General features: G+C 37.9%; 1 protein-coding gene across 3 annotated transcripts in view; it reads right to left on the bottom strand.

The window, feature by feature from the left end:
• stpg2 (sperm-tail PG-rich repeat containing 2) overlaps nucleotides 1-22,676 on the bottom strand; it is a 55,717-nt gene that overhangs the window by 29,490 nt on the left and 3,551 nt on the right. For 2 of the 3 annotated variants that reach the window (XM_084946680.1, XM_084946677.1), the window contains exons 5-10: nucleotides 21,029-21,141; nucleotides 19,630-19,741; nucleotides 14,406-14,525; nucleotides 6,909-7,068; nucleotides 5,337-5,500; nucleotides 5,024-5,116 (exon numbers count right to left, since the gene is read on the bottom strand). In XM_084946680.1, coding sequence (XP_084802806.1) covers nucleotides 5,024-5,116; nucleotides 5,337-5,500; nucleotides 6,909-7,068; nucleotides 14,406-14,525; nucleotides 19,630-19,741; nucleotides 21,029-21,141 — 762 coding nt within the window. The remainder of the gene's footprint in view (nucleotides 1-5,023; nucleotides 5,117-5,336; nucleotides 5,501-6,908; nucleotides 7,069-14,405; nucleotides 14,526-19,629; nucleotides 19,742-21,028; nucleotides 21,142-22,676) is intronic. The other variant, XM_084946679.1, reaches the window with a different exon arrangement.

Genomic DNA, 22,676 nt, shown 5'->3' with positions numbered 1-22,676 from the left:
GACATGGTTGTCTGGGAAAATCCCAGCAGATCAACAGTTTCTGAAATACTCAGACCAAGTCTTCTGACACCAACAACAAAGCCCTGTTCAAACTCACTTAAATGAATTTTTCTTCCTCATTCTGATATTCACTTTGAACATCAGCACGTTGTCTCAGCCAAGCAGTTACACAGATGACCTAACAAAGTGGCAAGTGAGTGGCTATTTAGGAACTGTTTAGTCATTAAATCTTTAGAAAACTAATTTGAAATTCACTGAGAGGAAACTTAATAATAGCCTCCTCCCAAATAATGTGGAACTCGCCAGTAAACAAAAAAACCTCTTTAAAACAAATGATCAGAAAAATAAAAGTCACACAGTAATAGCAAAGACAACTTAGATAACAGGTCTCCTGGATGTGTGTTTAACGCACTGCACAAAAGCAGCTTCTATCATTTCAACTGACATGGTGTATCTTTTATATTTCTGATTTCAAAAGCCATGAAATGTGAATAAATTCTCCAGCAAAATGTTGACCTTTAATACTAATTGAAGCTTTTAAGTCAAAGTACAGAAGACATAAACTCCCACACATAAAAGAGATAATAAAGACACACTTTTTGCCTTTATTCTTTTTTCCTGCTTTTTTGCCTTCTCATGTTCGTGATTGCTTTCTGATTAGACTCTTTTAATATCCATCCCAGTGGGGGACCGTTACCAGGGATACAGCCTTGGCTGAAGCACAGCATGTGGCTAACTGTTACAGCTAAGATGTCCCCAGGTGATTTTTCATTAACTGGTCATAAAGGGGGCTCTGTGTGCAGCAACTACACTTAGCCTCAGATCGTCCCCACCACGGACAATTTGAAGGTGCTATTCCCCTATAAACAAAACCACAGACAGGTGTAAGCGAGGAAAACAGGGTGGCGATATTGTAAATGAAAGTTGTTTTTTTCTGCTATTTTGAGAATGATGTTTTGATTTTTTGTTTGTGTTTTTCCCCTAGCCCAATTTGGAATGTACAAAATCCTCTGCGCTGCAGTCCTCGTCTCTGTTAATGCTGTTTGCCTGAGGAGAGATGCAGACGGGCATGTGCTACCTCTGAGACATGTGCCACCAGCTGCTTTTCACCTCGACTTCAACAGCCTCCCACCTGCAAACATGACCAATTATGTTTGCGTGAACACACAACCAAGCTGGAGGTACTGCGACTGGGAACTGAACCAAGTTAAAGCCGTTGTTAAATATTTAATCAGCTCATGTCTCCAGCATGTAATGAAAGCCTCCTGCTGATCATTTCAACTTGCAGACATCCAATCCTGATCAAAAACTATTAGCACATGACAATGTCAAAATCTGAACATTATGCAGATTCTGTGTAGTATGCTGTCAAGTTTTCTACTGCATTGGAATTTAGCAAACTAAGGATTCTAAGTGAGTCAGATCATCCATCAGCACAATATACTGCAGCTTGACAGAAAACTCAACTGAGCCATTGTCATGAAAAATGGCAAACGCTGCAGACAGATATATGAGGTAGAGACTAATAAAGAGGTGATCAGCACCACAATTCTTGATGGATCGCTCGCAGTTTTCTAATTAGTCCCAACACTCTCACTTGAGCTCATTTGTGATATGCAATAAAATCTGACAGATCTGCATTATCTGAATGCATAAACAATGTAAAAATGTATAAATATATACAGCGTGCTTACTGCATTTTTTGCCAAACTGCCATAAAAAATACAATGAGAATAAAAGCTTTAACAAATGCCCTGTTTTGCCTGATGGCATTTTAGTGGCAGGCACACAGTACAACTCATGAGGCCAGCAAAAATAATGTTTTGTACTACGCAGATAGTTTTATGACATTATTTTTCTGCTGTGCAGCTCATAGCACCATGAAACACAATTAAGTTAACATCTTTTGCCCAAATGACAATGATCTCTGATCTCACTACATGGCAGAGCAAGATAATTTTTTCACTGGAGATTGCCGATGTGTAACATTAGTATGCTAAGTCACAAATGGAGACGCATTTGATAATATTTTCATTTCTCGCACATGTCAATTTCTAAAGTTGAGCTACTTATGCAATATCGCGGTTCCTAAGCCCTGCTCCTTTGTCCCCAGAGTCCTGCTGGTTTAATGTCCTAACAGGTAGTTAATGGCATCCAGCTGGTGTCCACGGTGTAAATCCCTCTCTGAACATACAGCAAGAACAAAACCCATTAAGGTTATGTGTCACGACCAGTGACTGTAAAGCATTTTTGGTTTGTGCAGAGGGGATGGAAAACCACTGGGACTTCAACGTCATCTAACTTGGAAAATATCATTATCATTATTTTTTAATATTTAACTTCAAAGGGACTTAAACTGTCTGAGTTTCCTATAGTTTTAACTATTGATATAGTATAGTAACCAAATGGGATATAATAAATAAACATCACAATAATGCAGCACATTAAAACTGACAACAAAAAGTAGGAATTTCATTTGTCACCTATATACACACACAAACATAGAAAATGAATATGTATATAGGCAGAAAGCTTTTAATCAGCTTATTTGATGTACATACAGTAAGTGCACAGCCATGATTTTGAATATGAAAAATCTGCGACAGCAGAGTGTGAAGTCAGATTGAACCGAAATATTACAAAGCAGCATCTTGAAGTCTAAATAAGTTCATTCTCACTACTGAAAAACACTGAAAAATTCAGGCACATTCACACTGTGAGGAAAAGCTGCGCACTCTGCCAGTCAGTCTGTCACATCACTGTGCCATCACTCTCTGTCGCGCACACACACACACACACACACACACACACACACACACACACACACACACACACAATAGAAAAAAGTCATAAAGGAGCATACAGTTAAAATAAGAAAGAATTGTTGAGTGCCTGCCCATATTGTGTAGTTTGTTGAGTGTCTATAAATAATAACACTGCTGATATCGCACCAATTTAATTAGAGTTGCTGAGAAGTGCAAACAAGTTCAAGTGGACATGTCAAGGCATGTTCAAGATTACTTGCCAGAAATTGATTTTTTCTTTGAAACATCCTGTGAGAGTGATATGCAGAGAGAGATGCACATGAATCTCACAAGATCAACTGAATCCAGTGATGCTAGAGTTACAGTATCTTTGCCCACGATGCCAAGTGCAAAATTACCCTTTAAACATTGTCATTGTAGAGAGCACCACAGTTTGCAGTGTTAAAATCAGCTCTGGGGACCTTTGCCTCAAGATGAAGATAACGCTTCTAACCTTCAGAGTTAATCAGAGTAAACAGCAGCTGGTACCCAGAAGGGTACTTGAAAGTACAAATTCTGCATCTTTAATATTCACTGTAGCTCAGGCAGAAATTCACATGTTCACAATTTTTCAGTGCTCGAGTTAGTAAAATTCAATCCCTCACATCCAGCAATTTCACATTTGCATTATTTATATGCAAGTAAATATTGGCATGTCTCATACAGGGCAAAGAAATACTGCTTCACATTCGAAACAGTCACTTTTTGCCAGTTGTCTGTTTGTTTAGATGAGAATCTGCAAAGACGTGGGATTTATTATAATTTTTTATCAAATGTAATATTAGATTTAAGCATGAAATATACCACCCAGGAATAAATAAGTCCTTCAATTTACAGTGTGTGTGCAGTTTCCTTTGGTTGTGTAGTTATCATCTTGTGTTGAGCAGTAAATTGATTCACTCTTGCAGGACTTCACATCTGTGAATATTTACACACTGAGGACCCAGTATGAAAAAAGTCCTGATCTCTCAACTTTAAAAACAAAAGAATATAAACCAACATTTGACACTGAAAAATTAAAGATATTAAAGATTAAATCATGATGCCACCCTGTTACACGGACCTAGAAACCGGCCAGCAACCTCTCATACCCATCAGTTACCAGGGAAAAATGTATATTTGCCAACTGGTTGGTGAATATACATTGCTGGGGTTTGATGACAGTACCTTTATGCACACTACCAGTGCATAAAGGCCAGTCCATGGCCCCCTCCAAACCAGAGAAAAACTAGAGAAAAATGCTCAGAATGAGATACACAAACCTACACCAAAACCTTCCTTGTGATTGTTTTGGAGTCTGGAAGGTTCCCATGGTTACCTGCAATGTTTCTGTGCATGGACGATCTCAACCTGTCTGCAAATGCTCATGAACTACTCAGTGAGCAGCAGTAAAACTCTGAAAAGTGTAACGCAACTTTCACTTTGAAGACAAAGCCAAAAATCTGTTTCCAATTTGGACCACACTTTTTCAAGTTGCCCTACCAGCACCTTCCAATAACAAGTAGGTTTTCTGATCGCATACTGCTCTGTCGCTGGTGGTTTGTTGCTAGCCTAGATTCCAGCCTCCAGTTGCCTAGGTAACTCTAATGTATGTTAGGGTATATCACTTAACAGTGTCCTGCGTTTTATTCGTAGCTGCTCTAATCGCTTGCCTTAAAGCTGAGAAAGGTTTAACTCAGGACACGCAGAGTAAGAAAGCAAAAGTTAACATAAACACCAAAATTTCTGGGGTTGAGATGAATTATTAAACACTTTAAGATAACCAGTTGCTGTAGAAATCTTTAAATTCAAGAATAATATCCTTATAATGGCATCTAGAAAAACAACAGTTTGAAGACAATAACATCAAAGCATTTAATATTGAATGCTTGAAAAGGAGGATGTTCACAGGAAAAGTGACATCACAGAGGAGAGGAGCAAGAAAATAATTATCACAGATGTGACCTGTTTTCTTCAGCTTAAATGAGCATTAGGAGGAAAAAGGAAAAGAAAAGAAGACAATCTGAGAAAATGGACTGCTGTGATGGCCCATTTATGAAACTAAAACCTTGGCACGCTCTACTGTTTTACTTCATTTCGGCTCTTCTGTTAAGTAGGTTTGAGAAGATTTGCAACATAAACTTGATCTCTGGATGGAAAATTGTCCAACAACAACAACAACAACTGCGGGAGAAACTGGGAGACAAACTCAGAGAAAGAGGAGAGAAAAAGAAACTTACTTTAGCCAGCAGTGGTGAAGCCAGACGCTCTGTGACCGATTTAAAAGCCGCTGTGTGCTGCTGTTTGTAGCTCTCCTCTGTCTTCTTTTCCTTCTATATGCAAAACATATGACAATGACATTAATGTGCCCATACACGTGACAATATGAACATGCAACGTATATGCAAGACTCTAATCAAGCTTAAACTTTTTAGGAGGTTTTTTTAAATCAAAAAATATTGACAAACATATTGACGAATCTGGGACTAATCTCTAAATGATGTGATGAATAACACTGTGAAAACTTCATGACTTACTACTAATCTATCCTACCTCATACTGTGCTGGACTCGGGGTCTCGACAGATTCCTTTTTGTAGAAAAAGGAGCTGCGTTGAGAAGAAGAGCCAAAACCTCCGGTCTTGGTTTGAGAAAAAAACGCCTTTTTAAAACTTTCCCGGGCTAAGCCATGCTCAAAGACATTGTAGGAACCTGGACCTGGACAGACAGAGGTGTTCACTGTGCATTTTTACACACCTGACCTTAAATAAAGCAGTCCAGGACTACATCGTAATTGGTTGTTGTTCTACTTTCCCTCAAAACCAGCACTTGTTAGTTTTATCTGAAACAACTACGATGATGCAAATCTTGCAATTAAGGCACAGCTATTAGACACATGTTGCAGAGGTGTAACTTTGGCTTAGTGGCACATTTGGCAGGGTGTGTAGCATTCATGTTGTGCTGACTGGGAAGTGACATCTGTGCTACACCTGTGCTACAATAACTTTCATACGGAGGCATTTTACTGCTTTTCTAACATCTGTCTCCTCTGCAATATGTTGTGTTTACAGATGTACTTCAAAAAAAAAACTGAAGAACGAACAAATGGTCCTTTGCACTTTAACCTAAGAAAATACATATTTGTTATGCAGAATTTGTTAACAGACACACACGACAAAATGCAGCAATATTCAAATATTCAAGGTAGCACAAGTGAAAAACATTAGCATTTTCTCCTCAAGCTAAAATAAAACTAAGACTTTGCCAAAAACTTAAAAAAAAAAAAAAAAGCAATAAAATATAACTAAACTATCTGTATAAAGTGAATCATCAGAACCATAAAAAAATTAAGGCAGCTTCTTAAAATCAATCATGTGATGCATCACATCTGTCAGTTCTGCTCCACAGACTGCAGAGAGATGTTTGGAAAAGAAAATACAGAAATAGATTTAATGTTGGTGTGCTCGTAAAGCCTAAGGGTTGTTTTCACATAAATGACTGCTGTTCAAAGTAATATAGGTAGCAATGCCGAAATAGACGAGGCACTAGTTTTATTATTCCTTGTGTTGTATTTCAAAGGCTTAATGCAAGCAGACATCAGAAATTAATCATACCTCTATAAATAAGGGTTCACTCATGGGACAACACAGCGTGCTCTCTCTCACACACACACACACACACACACACACAGACAGACACACAAGTCACATCACTTTCATTTCTTTTCAAAATGTTAACACAAGCTGCAAAGTAGTACTTATTCTTAATTATTACTTGTTAAATTGAGTATAATGGCCATGTCAGGTTAAACTCTGATCTTTCAGAGAACATGGCTTGTTTAAAAAAGCATCAAAGGCTAATAAATACTGTCCTCTAACATTAAAAGGCAGCAATCAAGTGCAAGTCATGTTTGACATGGTATGAATATTAACTGAAAAGCCTCAGCTATTAACTAAGAGAAAGATCTATGTTTCAAAATCTGTGCAAAGCAAGAAACCCACAGTTTGGAGCAACAATTGATTACTAGATATCTGCTAAACTACATTCTACCGGTCAGAGGAAAATCACTGCCTGTGCATTCAAGTACACACAGACATACGCACACACAACAAAAACACATACTGACCTGGTGTGGTGCCTTTTCTGTGGTTAGAAGAGAAGCGAGGTGCAGTGACACCAAATGGACTTTTCTTTATTCCTGAGGTCCTCTTCAGCAGCTCCAGGGCACAGCGCGGGTCATTATATGTACCAACAGGGGGCGACACTTCATTCACAGGGCCAAATCTCTAATGGAAAGAGAATAAAGAGAATGACACAGATGAACGAGTGAAGGAAGAAACACAAAGTGAGGCGTCTTAAGTCAAGTATCCAGCACACACTGAAATTTCACAATTCAATGTTTAACAGCCCTCTTCTATCGATCAAATAGAGACCAACACAGTTTCATCTCCTCGGTGTCCATCTGGAACACAGTAACAAATCCAGCTGCAAATATCCACAGACTCCGCTTCAATCAGTCAAAGCTTTACTTTACCAGAGTCAGCTGGGCCCTCATCTCTGTCCAGGTCATTTGGGATGAAAAGCAGTGGTGGAGGAAGTTCCCATGGTGATATGGGTTTGTTTTTATATCAACAGTCTTTGTTCCTAATAAAGACGTTTTTTGGCAGAAGTATGAGCAAGCATACACAGCTGAAAAAAATCAAGAGAGTTGGGGAAATCGTGTAATGATTGAACTGGGGTTAACATACAGTAGATATTTTCTTGGGGCACAGCAGGGCTTTGAGATGCTAATCTGCAAGCACTAGTTTGATTGCTTTAAACGACTACTGTATCACATTTGATAAATCTAAGTCATCAGCATCATTAAGTTTTTCCCCTTAAAACCTAAATAAACTGAACAATACATTTTTAAAAATTCCAGATGTAGCAAATACTGTAAGATACAAATTAAAACTCATATATACAAATTAATATTTAATTATTATTTTTTAATTCGTCAGAAGATTCAATAAACACTTCATTTAAAAAATAAATTTCTGGCAATTATTTAATAGTTCAGGCTTTAAAGGGTTAACATAAAAAACACAGGTGGGGCAGATGACATATCAATAGCATAAGCAGAGTAATAAATGAAAGTAAAGTTATTGCATTTCATCATGAGAAGGACACAAATTTCATGACAATTCATTCAAATACTCATTGAGATATTTCAATCAGTAACAAAGTTAGACAACAACACAAATCACTATCCATAAAGCCATAGTTCTTTCCTGCCTTTTTGCCTCAAATCTCAAATCCCAATTACATGTGGAAAAGCTCTTCTGACAAAACTAAAAAACACTAAAGGCAAAATAGAAAGAGCAAGAGTGATAATGAAATCAATGACACAAAAAATGAGAGCAGAATGCATACAGAGAGAACTAAGTGGCAGGATAGAAAATGAGATGGAGAAACAGCATCTTCAATGCAAAGATAATGATTCACACAATCAGGTATGTAATGTTCTTTGAACATTTTGCTGATGGCAGCCTCACTTCCAGGGTGTTTCTCTAATAGTCTATTATAACAACACAGGAAACCAAAGAACCAAAACAGATAAGTTGCCTTTTTAGTCAAGATTACTGAAGGTGAACTATGCTTCAGTTTAACTCACAACGGAACCATTCAGCAGAGGAATACAAATCACTTGATACCTTCAAATGGCAGCGAGGCTATATTAACAATGCCTACCCCCACACAAACCACAGCCAATTCCTCAAATGACTGATGTTCAACTACAGAATGGTCTTAAATATAATGTATTTGGAGGCATGCCAATTATTGATTTACAGTTTGCATTTAAACAAGATGCAGCCTATGGAAAATTAGTTGTGGGGTAATGAAAATTGTGTTAGTAATGCACAGCTGAATTATTGAGCTTTTTTTAAGGTAGAAAAACGTGAAGGGAAAATAAAGGAAGAAAATATGTTTAGATGGAAGAAAAAAACTGAGCGAAAGTAGAAAATGACACAGTAGGGAAGTTTTTTGGGTTCGAGATTGAAAAGAGAAGAACAAGAATGACAAGAAGAGCTGTCCCAGGGCCAAACCACACTATTTTTTCAAACGCAGTTATAGAGCGGGGGTTTGTGACCATCTGTCAATCTGATTCTGGCTTACTGGCTCTGAGTAAAGTCCTGTTAACAGGCACATTTTCCCTCTTTAACTGACATGCTGAGCTTTGTTACCACTTCACATGGATGCTGGATTTTTTTTCTGCTTCCTGTTGTTCCATTTTTAAGCACATATGATGAAAAATGCCAGAGCAACTCTTTTGAAATTCAAACTCAAAGCCAAAATGTTCATTGGCACTGTTGAGTATTTCAGTGACAGAATGTTATAACGACTGTTAAAGTGAAAAATGAAGACACGGAGAGAAGTGAGACTATAGCCCAAGTACAAGAGCTCTCACTGGTGCCATTTGGCAACAAACAGCTATAAGTTACACTGTTAATGTCAGTTTATACTAAGCAGAAAGAAGGTGGACTACAAAAAGTGAATCCTATGGTGGCACAAAAAGGCCAAGATGTATAACCTTAGCCAAAATGTCTACGCATACACAGGGTGGGTGACGTGAGTGTTTTTTACATGGTGTGTTAGTCCACTGAGCATTCAATGTCAGTTCTGAAGAACGTAACGTGTATGTGGGTTTGTGCAGGTCGGAAGAAAAAGGACAAAAACTAGGAGAACAACTAAAATTTCTGATAAATTCTGAGATTATTTTGAGTCTGAGCTGTTTCACAAATTCAGAATAGAAACACTCAGCACACATGCTGCCAGTGTGTAAATTGCTAACAGGCTAGAGCTTGACTCAGCACTCTGCGGTAAATCAGCAGAGACAGTCAAATTTACATGAATAAAGTGAGATAAAAATTTCTTAATGATAAAGTCTGAAAGCAACGTTTGATCTAGTGATTTTTATTTATATTTTTTTCAATAATATTCTTTTGGCAAACTCATGTACAGTTGCGGTGCTAAGTTTACATATACTCATCATGGGCATGAATGTCATAGTAATCATTGGCTTTTAATGAGTTCTTTGAACAGAAATAATTGTATAGCATTAAAGACATTCTTTCTTGACTTTAACCTCCTAGGACCTGGCGTCCACATATGTGGACATCACATTTTGGGTTATTTAGACCAAAATACTCAATTTTAATCTACAAGGGCCTGATATCCACTTATGAGGACATTATACTGCTACTGTTGTATCGAAATTTTAAATGAATGTCCTTATATGTGGCTCTCATTTTTCTTAGAAACAAAAATTAGGTTTAAAAAAAATATCTGGTAATTCTTTATTTTTACATTCATCAGGTCCCAATCAGCCCAAAAAGAGAAATTAAAAATGCATGCCGTGGAAAAGTTCGGGTCTTAGGAGGTTAAAGAACAAGAATTGGGCGCACAAGTGATGCTGTATTTTACCTTGACAAGCCCAAGGCTTATTAACTTCTCTTTGTGAGCATGATTGACTACAAATGGTAGTTTGTCTTTGACAGCATAAAAAGGATTTGTTCTACAGCACTCTTGGACTGACCAATACTCAGTGCAATGGAAAAGTTAATGGAAATCAGTGAAGATCTAAGAAGCAGAACTGTAGATTTAACTACGATCATTAGTCCTAACAACTGTATGTAAGTAGAAGTTGTTCGAATGTGTCACCATTTGTAGTGGTGACACACCTTGGGTCTGGAAGAAGACCCAAGGTGTGTCACCCACAGACAAAAAGAAATTGGTGCAGATTTCAGAAACCAATAAGGCTCAAGTTGGTCATTAACTGGTCATTAACAGTGTCACTGTTCACAGTGAAGTGAGTTTTTGATTGCCGTGGACCAAGATGGTGCCAACCAAGAAAGAAAGAAAAATCAAAACCTCAGCTGAAAGCTGCAGCTGCACACGTAGACGAGCCAAATGGAGAAAGGTTTTATCGTCAGACGAGACAGATTGAGCTATTTGGCCTCACTGACAAGAGTAATGTTTGATGGGGTAAAGGTAAGTCTTTCAATCCTAAGAATACTGTACCAAGAAGAGAGGTCAAATATCCAGCCAGAGTAAGATAAATAAAGATGTATACTGTACAATTACACAGGAAAAACAACAGTTCAAAGAAATCATTAAAAGGCAGAAATTACCATGATATACATGCCCATGATGAGTGTATGTAAATTTCTGACCACAACTTTAAATACTATCAGTGTGCTGCACATTAAACTCAAGGCTTTGTTTCTAGGCCACATCAACAGTAAGGGAGTAAGGAACATCACGGTTTGTACTAAATCACATCTAGATCACAAACAATAGCATCTGCTAGATAATGTTATCTTCATAGTTTAGCTACCACTTTCCATTTGTATTCAAATATCAGATGACAAACGCGATGTCTTCTTAAACACTCTATACTGACGCATACATGAAATTCATTTTTTATGTTCTCAGGTTGTCTCTGCACAGCATCAGCTGCAGAAACATTTCTAAGCCCCTTTTAGGATTCTGTGAGAGCTTTACGGCTCTATGCTTATTCAAGCATTATCATCTATAAATAAAAAAAAAATAAAAAAAATCACGCAATCCACAGACCGTGATTTTTATTAAAATGTGTGGATTATATGAGGAGCGATCAAAAAGTTTTGTGGCTCAACCAATAAAAGGCACCTGATTTAAATTTAGCTGTTGTACCCTTCAAGGTTGTCACTTACACATCTGAATTCACATGAATTCATGGAGCAAAACCTCATAAATGTCAAAAAATGACAGGCAATCTCCTGACTGCATTCCTGATCTCATGAGACACTTTAGGGCTTAAAGATTGTGAACTCCTTCGCTGAAGACTGCTGTTTGCTGTCTGTGTCATAACCACTGATTATACTTATCATAAACGTTGGATCACGGGAAGTCGTCCAGAGGTATGTATGCAGAGACGACCTTGAAGAGGATGGTGGATGAATTTAATTTACATATTTTCTTCATCTACCTTTTGGTTTATTGTGTACAGAGTACCAAAGCTTTTCATTTTCACATCTTAGTGATTATTTACCACCAAATTCAAAAAATGAGGTTGTATTTTTATTTTTTTTTTAATGAGGGTATGAATGGGGAGAAGCAGAAAAAAACAACCAAACAAAAACATGGGGACAAATACAGAAACGCATTAAGTATAGCACACAGAAAGGTCTTACAAGCGATCAGACGAGTAAATAAATAAAGGGACTGGACGACTGGAAGAGTGAGACCAAATAAAATCCATGTTTTCACAATGTGTCAGATTGATGCTTTGATATTGGAAAATTGGGAAGTCAAAGGGAGGAGAGATGAGAACTGGAAGATTCCAACTGTTCCTCTTTTATCCTTGCCTCTCTTGCTTCTTTCACCCCTCCCTCCTTTCCTCGTTTCCTTTCCATCCCTCCACAGGATAACAGTGTCAGATGGAACCGGACTCACAGTGAGACGAAGATCTAAGAAAACTGTCGCTCTCAGTACTTCACTGAAGATGACTTGTGACACATGCACGCACGCACACACACGCTTCTTGGTGGGTGTCAGTGACGACATCACAGGGTCGACGCATCAACACAGCATGTGGTCGAGGAAATTAGGTCATAGCAAACTGTGACACACACACACCCATGCATGCACACACATGCATAAAATACATCCAAGAATCTAGGACTGGCCGTTTTCACCAGTAAAACCTTTATGTTTTAGATCTAATACAGGTGGTTTTTGGAATGTGTTTATGCATGTGTGTGTATATCTGTACTGTGCTTGCATATCAGCAGCAACTTGAATCTGAATCTGTCTGCACCTAATATACACACACAATCTGAATTCGTAATTATGTGTTAGAACATGCACTATCACGTGTGTCAGAGCGATAATGAAATCAGTCTGAGAATTTCACAGGAATAGATCTGTGGGCCAGTGCCACGGAGGAGGAGAAGACAGCTATTCCTGAAACGTGAAACTACACATTTTCACGTCCTTCATCTTCGCTCCTCTGAGCCTCTTAATAAACTCATCTTCACCCCTATCTGAAGAATCCCTCCAATCCCAGCACATCAATTAAACAAGCCAAGAAGGGCTCAGTGTTGTGGATCTGTAACTGATCTGAAAGTATTTCATATTAAAAAGCAATCTCCTTTGAGATATTGTACAGTAAATTGAATATATTTGATTCCTGTAGATTATGTCCAAGCCATCATATATTTCAGCCTGTCATCAGACTCAGAGCTATGAGACCACTGGTTTGAGAAAAGAAGAAACACTTTAGGACTATACCTGGTGTAGTACTGTCTAGTGCTATATATAGCTTATAATGGGACTGACTACATGAAAAGAATTCAGATTAGGCGGGAGTTGTCTCAGGCAGTGGATGAACTGAGAGGTTGTACTATGGCGCAGTATAAAATAGATAAAGATTTGGAGTCTAAGAATAAATTTATGGATTTGCAAAATGACCGTAACAGTTCTTCTTTGAAAATGATAAAATATAAAGGTGTGTCACCAACCCCTTTATTCATATTCTATCTTACAATCAATATCATGTCAACTAGACACTTGCTGCAGTTGCTAGGAGACAGCTAACTACTACATAAATACCTAACTGTAGTACAGTAGCTACTGGAGGTTATAACTCTGATACAAACAGAGGTTTAATTAATAGATGTTAATAATAATGATTTATTTTTACATAAAATTAAAAGTAGAGAAATTATAGAAGCATTCTTGCATTTAATCTAAATCTGTCAGATCGTGCAGACCAGAGGAGAGGACCCAAATGCAGTTGCATGGACACAGGAGCTAAGTGAAGGCAAGCCGTTTATTTAGGCTGATAGACAAAAAATAATACAAACGTGAGAAAACCAAACAAATTACTAAACTAGAAAGCTAAACTGGGAAATTAAACACTAGAAACCTGGAACACTTGGAACATAGAAACACATGGGAGGTAAACAGATGCTCTCACAAAGGACCAAGGAAAACAGAGACAATATACACAATGTGGGATGATCAGAGAAGTGGAAATACATGGGAACACAGCAGGAAGAAATTTGCACATAACGAGACAATGGAAGCAAAACTAAAAACCATGCACATCAGATGAGGGACTGACAAAATAAAACAGGAAGTAGCATGCACAGCAAGACTCAGACAAGGACACACAAGCTTGACACTAGGACAGGGATAAACAAACACGAGAGAACACAACAGGCAGGAAGACAAGGACGAAACACAAGAAGAACATGGGAACAGGTAAGGGAGACAAAACCCCAAGACATAACTGGGATAAGAGAGAGAGAGAGAGAGCAGGAGACACAGAGCATGAAAACAAACAAACATGGAACCATGGCAGACCTAACATGGAAGATGCTAAGGGCAGAACATAAAGGTGAGTGTAAGAAGACAGGAGGAGAACACTAAAGAAACACTAAGACAAGACTGAGGGATTACAAAGTTATTGCAATACTGCCCAGTAAGATACAAATAAATGAACTGACATAAAATCAATGCAACAGCAACACGAAAACCAATACATAAAACTGAAATATACCATATTATCCTGAAACCAACATGGGTTACCACAGACCTGTCTGGACTGTACCTCAGTTTTTGAGAGGAAGGTACAAGAGAATTTCGGCAGGCCACCAGGCTCAACAGGTTTCTCAAACTGACTTCTGATGTGATACTGGCCTGGACCAGGAACTCCCTGTTGGGAAACAGAAAGTGAAATTTACAGTACATCAAAGGTGAAATTTATCAGGATGCATTTAAATGATTTGCTAATATCACCTTTCGTGTAGCTGTGTCAATAAGAAAAAAAGGAGAAAAGCTGAGGAAGTGAAAGAAACAGAGGATAGGATGCAAGGACAGAGTTTCTGAGATTTCGCTTTCCTGTATGTCTTATGAATGATGAGCACTCACTGGCAAGGAGATGAGGCTGAAATATTAAGAAGATCGAACGGAAAAAGAGCAGAGAAAAAAATGCAGCTAATGATGAGTAACCTGTGAATACATACAGGAAAAAGCCCTTTTCTTTCTCTGCTCTCCAATTAAGTCATTTATGTAAAGAAACAGAGCAGAAAAAACAATCAGCATTAAGTGTGCACAGTGTTTGTGCTTTTGTGTGACCGAGCTGTAATAGTCATGTCATACGCCAACTTAAGAAGACTACGTAATTTTGAGGCAGCAATCATTGCATCTGGCAAAGCAGCAAACAGCACTCACAGAGAGGCTGACAGTGAGAGGCTAAGAAAACCTGGACACTTTCTTACAATCACACCTACGCACATTTCCACGCTGCCTGATACAGAGCTGGGCATTTTTCTGTCTGTTGGAAAACAACAAGGTTTCTCTGCTGCAGGTGGTTTAACTAGTTCTGCAGTAAAACATCACAGAATTCTTTGGCCATTGTTAGCACTGTGAGGGGGAAGCTCAGTGAACCTCTGGACCTTCCCCATGCCATAGGACAGCTCAGAGTCTATTAATGAACAATGACTATATTGCCCTCTTATTTCCTTTCCTTTCCAGTAAGACTGCCACCATTTTCTTAGGAAACCTGTTTTACTGATTTGCAGCACATACCTATAACATTTTTTCCACATTTAATAATGATAAGAAGATATGTGCCTGTTTTGTCATTCATAAGAATTTGGTTTGCAAAGACTTTCTGAAGAAATTTACAATGCTTTTATTTCATCATTGCATATGCAAATACATTTGCATATGTGCTCAAAAAGAGTCTACAAAGCTGGCTGGTTAAAAACAAATCCAGTAAAATACATGTGTAACTTGAGAGAAAGGAACTCTGTGTAAAGGTTTCTGCATGCAAGTTATTGCCAAGTGTTCAAGAAAAACTGTATTCTACCTGAGCACTCAAAGCACTTTATATAACAGACCTCATTCTCCCATTCATACAAGCACTTTTCCCCCCCTAAGCTTAAATGCTTTCTGTCTAACTTTCACACTCCGATGGATGCATCAGAGAGCAGCTCAAGGGTTGCCCAAAGATATCTGCTATGCTGTCTGGAGTAGCCAGGGATAAAACCATCAACCTTCCGATTAGTAGATGACCTGTTCTACAGCCACGCCAACTTTTTACAACTTCTCTATTATTTTAGGGTCTTTGCCTTACAGTATAAAGTACTTTGAGGAGACCGTGGTTGTGATTTGGCCGTATTTACATAAAATTGAATTAAACAGAACTTTAAGCTTTTGTGTAGTGTCTTTGTTGATACAGTTTTAAATCAAACCTTATATAGACATTCTTAATTTTTTTTACAAAGATAACAATGCCTTTCTGTCCCAACACACATATTATAATTAAAACGCATTTAAATGAATATATTGCATGCCCAATAGGCTCAATTTACAGTTTTAGAGGTAGGTAATCCTGTAAGTTAAACTTCCTGCCAAGAATTCTTCCTTCTTCCCCCCTGGGAGCTGTGCTGCTTCCCTGTTTCTAAATATATCACATGCTGCAAACATAATATCACCACCTGTGATAACATTAACATGATATTCACAGCATTTTAAAGGTGAACTGACAGTGTAATTTGTATATCCAGGGTTATATCAGACACTGCACGGGTACAACTTTATCTGTTTTTCTTGTGTTTGCAGGGATGCACACTGTAATGGTATATTAAAGTGGTTTGCTCAGATATTGCCCTAGCTATGTCAGAATGTCTATTTAATGGGTAAATCCTGCACACAGACTCTTAAAGTCTATAGGACACCAGCAGCCCCGAGCCATTAGAGGCAGACTGTCTGCTGATCTCCAGGAAGTAAAGGTGTTTGTCCTGAGTGTCCCCACTGTGGGAAATGACCCATCTGGTCAGTGTATGTATGTGTGGGAGTACATATGGGTTGACATGTGAGATACTAATGATGACGGATGGAGGTGCAACCAACATGGTTGGGGGTCCAAATACAGCATATAGAACACACAAAAAATACACCGACAAATTTCAGGTAAATTGAAGGTACGTGTTTAAACAAACTGTTTAACGGTTAAATATAGATAAAGAAAAGTGAAGAGAAGTAAAACAGCAATAAGAGGCTGTGAGAGACAAAAGGAAAACAAGTAATGGGAAAAGCATAAATGACAACAAAAAAAAAACTGAACGGTGCATTTACCTTTTTTCTTGAAATCCAGCCTTCACCTCGCCCTCTCTAACCCACCGATCGGTAAAATAAGGCATCACAGAGCATTACTCTGCCAGCACAGTCAAGTTCATATGCAGGTGAATAACTACCCTCTACTCATCCACTTCCAATATATTAGTCTGTAGTAAAAGCTTATGTTTTACTGCCCCCTATGAGATGAACTAGTGAACTGTCTTTCAGCTTAGAAAAATCCATTAGGAATCCAACATATTTACCCGGTTCTCCATGTAAAAATCACACATTAGTTACCTGTTAATCAAAGGCCTGTTGTTGAAAGGTACTACCATATACATTGTATTTTAGTGTAATTAAATAATAACATGACATGCTCAAACAGAAGGTTAGAGGACTCATTAGGCGGGGTCAGAGGCAGTGCTCATTTTTCAATCATAATGTGATTATGATGGCGTTATATTAAATGGTACTTACAAAAAGGACCATAACACAGAGATCATTTTTATAATTAAGTGTGATTAGATTTATTTGTGGTCAGCATGGAGCATTCTCAGGGAGAAAAAAAAAAAAAAAAAAAAAACACATAGTGTGACAGTGCTGTTAGTAAGTTTCCTGCCTCAGCTTGTAGCACAGCTCACTTTGTGTGCTCAAGCTTGTTTTTCCTCAGTCTTTTTAGTTCGAAGGTTGGTTAGTGCCTTAAAAATAGCAGGTTCTGCTGTCTTGTTATTTTGTCTGATTTTAGAGTAAGACTACTGAAACAAATATGAGAGAATATCATAAAATATATAAGTAACACAAATAAAATTAAGCCAGTGACTTCAATGTCTATTAATGAGCATAACTGAGCAAGATTATTTAATAATTGAATGGACACATTCAAGTCTTTGTTTTACAAAAGCATAATTCAACATTATTCTTGTGCTGTATTGTACTATGTTGGCTAATAATTCATACAGTAATAGCTCAAATAACTACAGTGCTGTGAAAAACCTACCTCGCCCCATGTGAAAAACTAACTGCAAATGGAGAAAACTTTAAACCAAGGAGAAAACCACTGCTGACCAAAAACAACACAAAGCTTCGTCTCACATTTGCCAAAAAACATCCTGATGATTGCAGAGACTATTGGGAAAATATTCTGTGGACTGATGAGACAATAGCCAAACTCTCTGGAAGGTCTGAGTCCTGTTAAATCTGGTGTAAAACTAATGCAACATTTCACAAAAAGAACATCGTACCAACAGACAAACATGATGGTGGTTGCATCATGGTCTAGGACTGCTTTGCTGCTTCAGGACGACTTGCCATAGTTGATGGAGCCGTTCTGCTCTCTACAAGAAAATCCTGAAATCGAATGTCCAGTCATCAGTTTCTACCTTGAAGCTCAAGAGCACTTGAGATAGATAGATGCAGCTGGACAATAAACCAAAGAAAAAAAAAGAAGTCTGGACTTAAATTCAAATTTGAGATGATTTGGCATGACCTTAAACATGCCCTCCAAAAGTGATGAGAAATAAATCACTGTCAGTTACTGCAAATGCTTGACTGCAGTTCTTGCTAGCAAAGGTGGCACAACCAGTTATTAGGTTTAGGGGCAATTACTTTTTCACACAGGGCCAGGTAACATGTAAGTGGAACTGGATGTGGAAGGGGAGAAATACTTGTTCATGATACTGTATAAGTTAGTTGCTGTCAACTCTGTAGAGCATTTGTGTGTTAGTGTTTTGCCCACTGGTTTCACAAGCCACAGCTTTATTTTTCAGCTTTACTTTGATCAGTCATTTTGTGGCAGCAACAAGAAACTTCTCTTAGCCAAAATGATCCTATAAACTAACTGACAGATACATGTCCAAAAACTAAAAGACTGAGGGACCAGTTCGTGAACATAGTGGAGTAGTCATCAGCTAAAGAGTCAGTTTAGCTGATGTCTTTACAAAAAACCTGTAAAGACCAAAAACAAAGATGAAAGGAGAGTGAATATCGCACTGACGTTAATCGAGTAAATAGAGACGTGACTCAGTAAACGTTCTGTGTCTGCTTGATGTCTGCTACTGTGTTCACCACTAGGCTAACAGCGTGATAGCACTGGAAGGTGCTGGATTTTGCTGACATTTTAATTATCACTTGTGACCAGAATGGCCACTCTTTAGGATAATCATTTGGGTTACTTAGAATGTGAATCTCCTGTCACTTAAAGTTGGCTCCAAAATCAAGTCAATCCCCAGATGCTCAGTTTAAAACTTTACTTGCTAGATGCAAAAAACTGTTTTGGATTCTATGGCTAATTTTTCTCTTTATTCCCACTTTCTTTTTTAATAACAAACTGGTTTAAACTGAACTAAGAAATAAAAGTAATCAAGATCATGTGCATCAGCACTCTGTGTGACATATGGGTGCCAACCAGAGGGAGTTGTGTGTTTGCTAGGTGTCACCTCAGCTGATTCCAGTCATTGAACTAGACCTCTTGACTGTGTTGGCAGTGTTTGTGAGCATTTTAATGCATTTATTGGAAAAATTATATGGCTTGTATTTACTGTAGTGATCAATGCCACCTTGGCTGCATCAGCCTTTTCCATACAGTTTGTGAGCTCAGAGTTTAACCTTGATTCATGCCCTCTAAAGCTTTTTTTTATCATTGATTTAAACCTGTATATATAGAATCAAAGGGATACAAAGTCATGCCAACCCACCTTCTTTTCTGCCTGCATGGGCACAAGTTCATGGTAGCGAGGGATGGCAAGCTCAACTCTACCTCTCTGATCCTTTTGAAGGTTCACATTCTCGTACTGTGTTTCTGGGACCCTGCAGGAAAAAGAGGCAATGACAATGTCTTTGAAAATAGAAAACATAGGCAAACAAGTATAATATATACAAATAGTGAGGGGGAGGTGTTCAAAAGCATACAAAATAGAAGAGAAAAAATGAGAATTGGGGAAAAAATATACTGACTGAGTGGCAAAGACAAATGTGGAGTGGAAAACTAAATAGAAAGAGAACAGCAAAGCAAAGAAAGTGGGAAGCAGGGGAGAAGAGTGGAAAGTTATAATCCAGAGTAAAGGAGCTCATAAGGATGAAATGCCTGTAATAACTGTAACAGGAGCAAAGACTGAATATACTGTTATTTTTAAACATTTCCAGTAGTCACATGTGTGCCACAGACATGGCTGTGTGGATGTTTTAATGTCTAACCACCTTCCTTTTTATTACTTCTACTGCCAAGGGACAATGATGCTCGAATGGTTTGGGTTCTGTTTGATCAGAAGGTCAGAGTTTCAGCCCCAGCCACCACTAAAATTAACCTGCTGAACCCTTTAGCAAGGCTGCTAACCCTTTCTGATAAAGATGTACCATATCATCGCTGACACCAGCTGTCTAACAACGGTGATGCACAGTCAAAAGAATTACACTGTGCTGCAAAGGAAACGTGACAAATAAGGGCTTCTTCTTCTTCTTTTTCTTCTAAGTCAATTCCTTTATGAATAGCTGAGCTGAGTGTGTGCCCACCCATGTAGAAGTGCTTAGTAAGCGCCATCCTCTGTGGCCATCAATAGAAATGGTATTTGAAAAATGTCAACTGTAATGCTCCAGCTATAGGATCAAAGTAATATTTCACTTTGGAAGAGCAGCCTCTCTATTCAGCACACATCTTGGTAAGAGTTCAAGAGCAGTGAACATCTGAGATCCCATGCAGGGTAGAGTCTTATCTAACCACCCTCTCAGCTCCTTGCTTCAAGATGTGAATTTGTGAAAATAAATTCCAAATCCATGCACCGGTGGTTAGCCATCAAATCGATTTAAATATCAATATTTCAGAACTGCACATGATGCTACATGGTTGTTTGGCAAGGCTCTCCATAGGTACTGCTAACTTTAGGAGTTCCTACAGAAAACTTAAATATCAACCATTTTATTTTTTACGGAATTTAAAATATTTTCCAACCTACATTACCCCGAAAAGAAGACCAAATAATCTTCATAGCAGTTTTATTTTTAAGGCAATCTTTCTTTTTAAGTGTCTTTTCAAGTTACATGCCTGGATTGTTAATTAGCTGTCCATGGGACTGTTTCTAGCAATGATGTGATACTCACAGTTCGGGGTCATATTGTCCTGGAGCTGGTCCCACATCCACCTTCTCCTCAGATCTCTTCCCTGTCATGTTGCCAAAGTGGATCCCTTTATATTTCTGTGTAGAACTCGTCTCCTGGAAATGAGAGGAGAGGAGAGGAGAGGAGAGGAGAGGAGAGGAGAATATTTGTCTTCCAGCCCATATTCTTGAAGATTGAAGGAAATATGAAATTATGCCAGGTGTAGATCCTCTATATTTTATAGCTTGCACTTCCATTTTACAGCTTAACTATTAAGAAAGACTTCTCTAGTGGGTACTAGTCTGCAGTATTTGAGGTAACATTTGTGAATTTTTCTCAAAAACAGCCTTCCCTTTCCCTCTCTCTCTCCCTGCATTTTTACCTGCATTTACCCAGTCTGAGACTTGCTAATCAATATGCAGAATAAATAACTCAAAGCTGACAAAGCAACCCAATTTTAACTTACAGATGGCAAAAAAAAACAAATAAATTTCAGCAGTGGAAACAAGTTTGCATAAGAGCCACAGAGGGAAGATTACACTTTGTTGAAAACAACAATGGTTGCACAACAACATCTGTATTTGAAACTAGTATGAAAGCAGTCCCCTTCACACCAACACTGAAACGATTAACACCTCACACAGCCACTCGATATTGAATTCTTTCTCTGATTGATATGACATTCTGTAAATGAGCTAAAAAAAAACCAAAAAAAAAACCTAAATAAATAAAAATTAATGCAACTAATAGCTAAATTATTGTTGGCACTCTTGTACCAGCAGTGAGTGTCTTCTAACTGAGAATGAGAAGGGAGTAGGGCGGAGGAAAGAATGATGTTATTTGTTTAAATGGTGAAGGTTCATGACCGATATTAAGATATTCAAATGCTTTTTTTGTCCTATATATGCACACACATGCCAATAAGCCCTGATATTATATTACATATTAATAAATACATGTATATATATTATTAATCTAAAAACTATGCATCTATTTTCCTGTTTAGATTGGTGATAATGTATTGGTTACAGTATCATCAATCCCAGATTCAAACAATTAATGGTGATATAACACCATGAAAAATAATGTATGTTTTCATATGTTTTTAGAAAATAACATAAAAGATATAAAATGTATTTTTATAGGTTCTTATGTAATGGTTTTACCTCTTTTACTTATCTGTCTCACTAGAGATCAGTTGGGCTGTCAAGTAAAATAAATCTGACATCCCTGGTTCACAACATGACTTTTGCCCAGTAATTTGTCATCACATGTCCTGGCTATCATCAATAAGTGTTCACAGAGCATAACTTGACATGGTGACGATGCTGTGCACAGCTGAAAGCTGAAGAAACAAAGCAGATATTGTACAACAGATTTTGGGGTCTGCAGAGTCTGCATTCCACATCACCATCTGGATGGCTGTTAATTCGCTAAATTTAATACTGCACAATACTGTGAACTAACAAAATATTAAGTGGTTCTTACTGCATTATTCATGGATTTAACATATGAACCATCGTATGTACTTTAACCAATATATCAGTGAGGAATCTGTATTATACAGCTTAGCAGTCTGACTCTGATCCTGTGTACTATGTTGATTTGGCCAATTTAATACACAGCAGTCAGTTGATGTTGTTTCGTAAAT

The sequence above is a fragment of the Perissodus microlepis genome, chromosome 12 (genome assembly GCF_051167445.1).
Source record: "Perissodus microlepis isolate ML-2025 ecotype Zambia chromosome 12, ASM5116744v1, whole genome shotgun sequence".
In the NCBI taxonomy this organism is placed as follows: domain Eukaryota; kingdom Metazoa; phylum Chordata; class Actinopteri; order Cichliformes; family Cichlidae; genus Perissodus; species Perissodus microlepis.
This window is presented reverse-complemented; position numbering and strand designations above follow the sequence as displayed.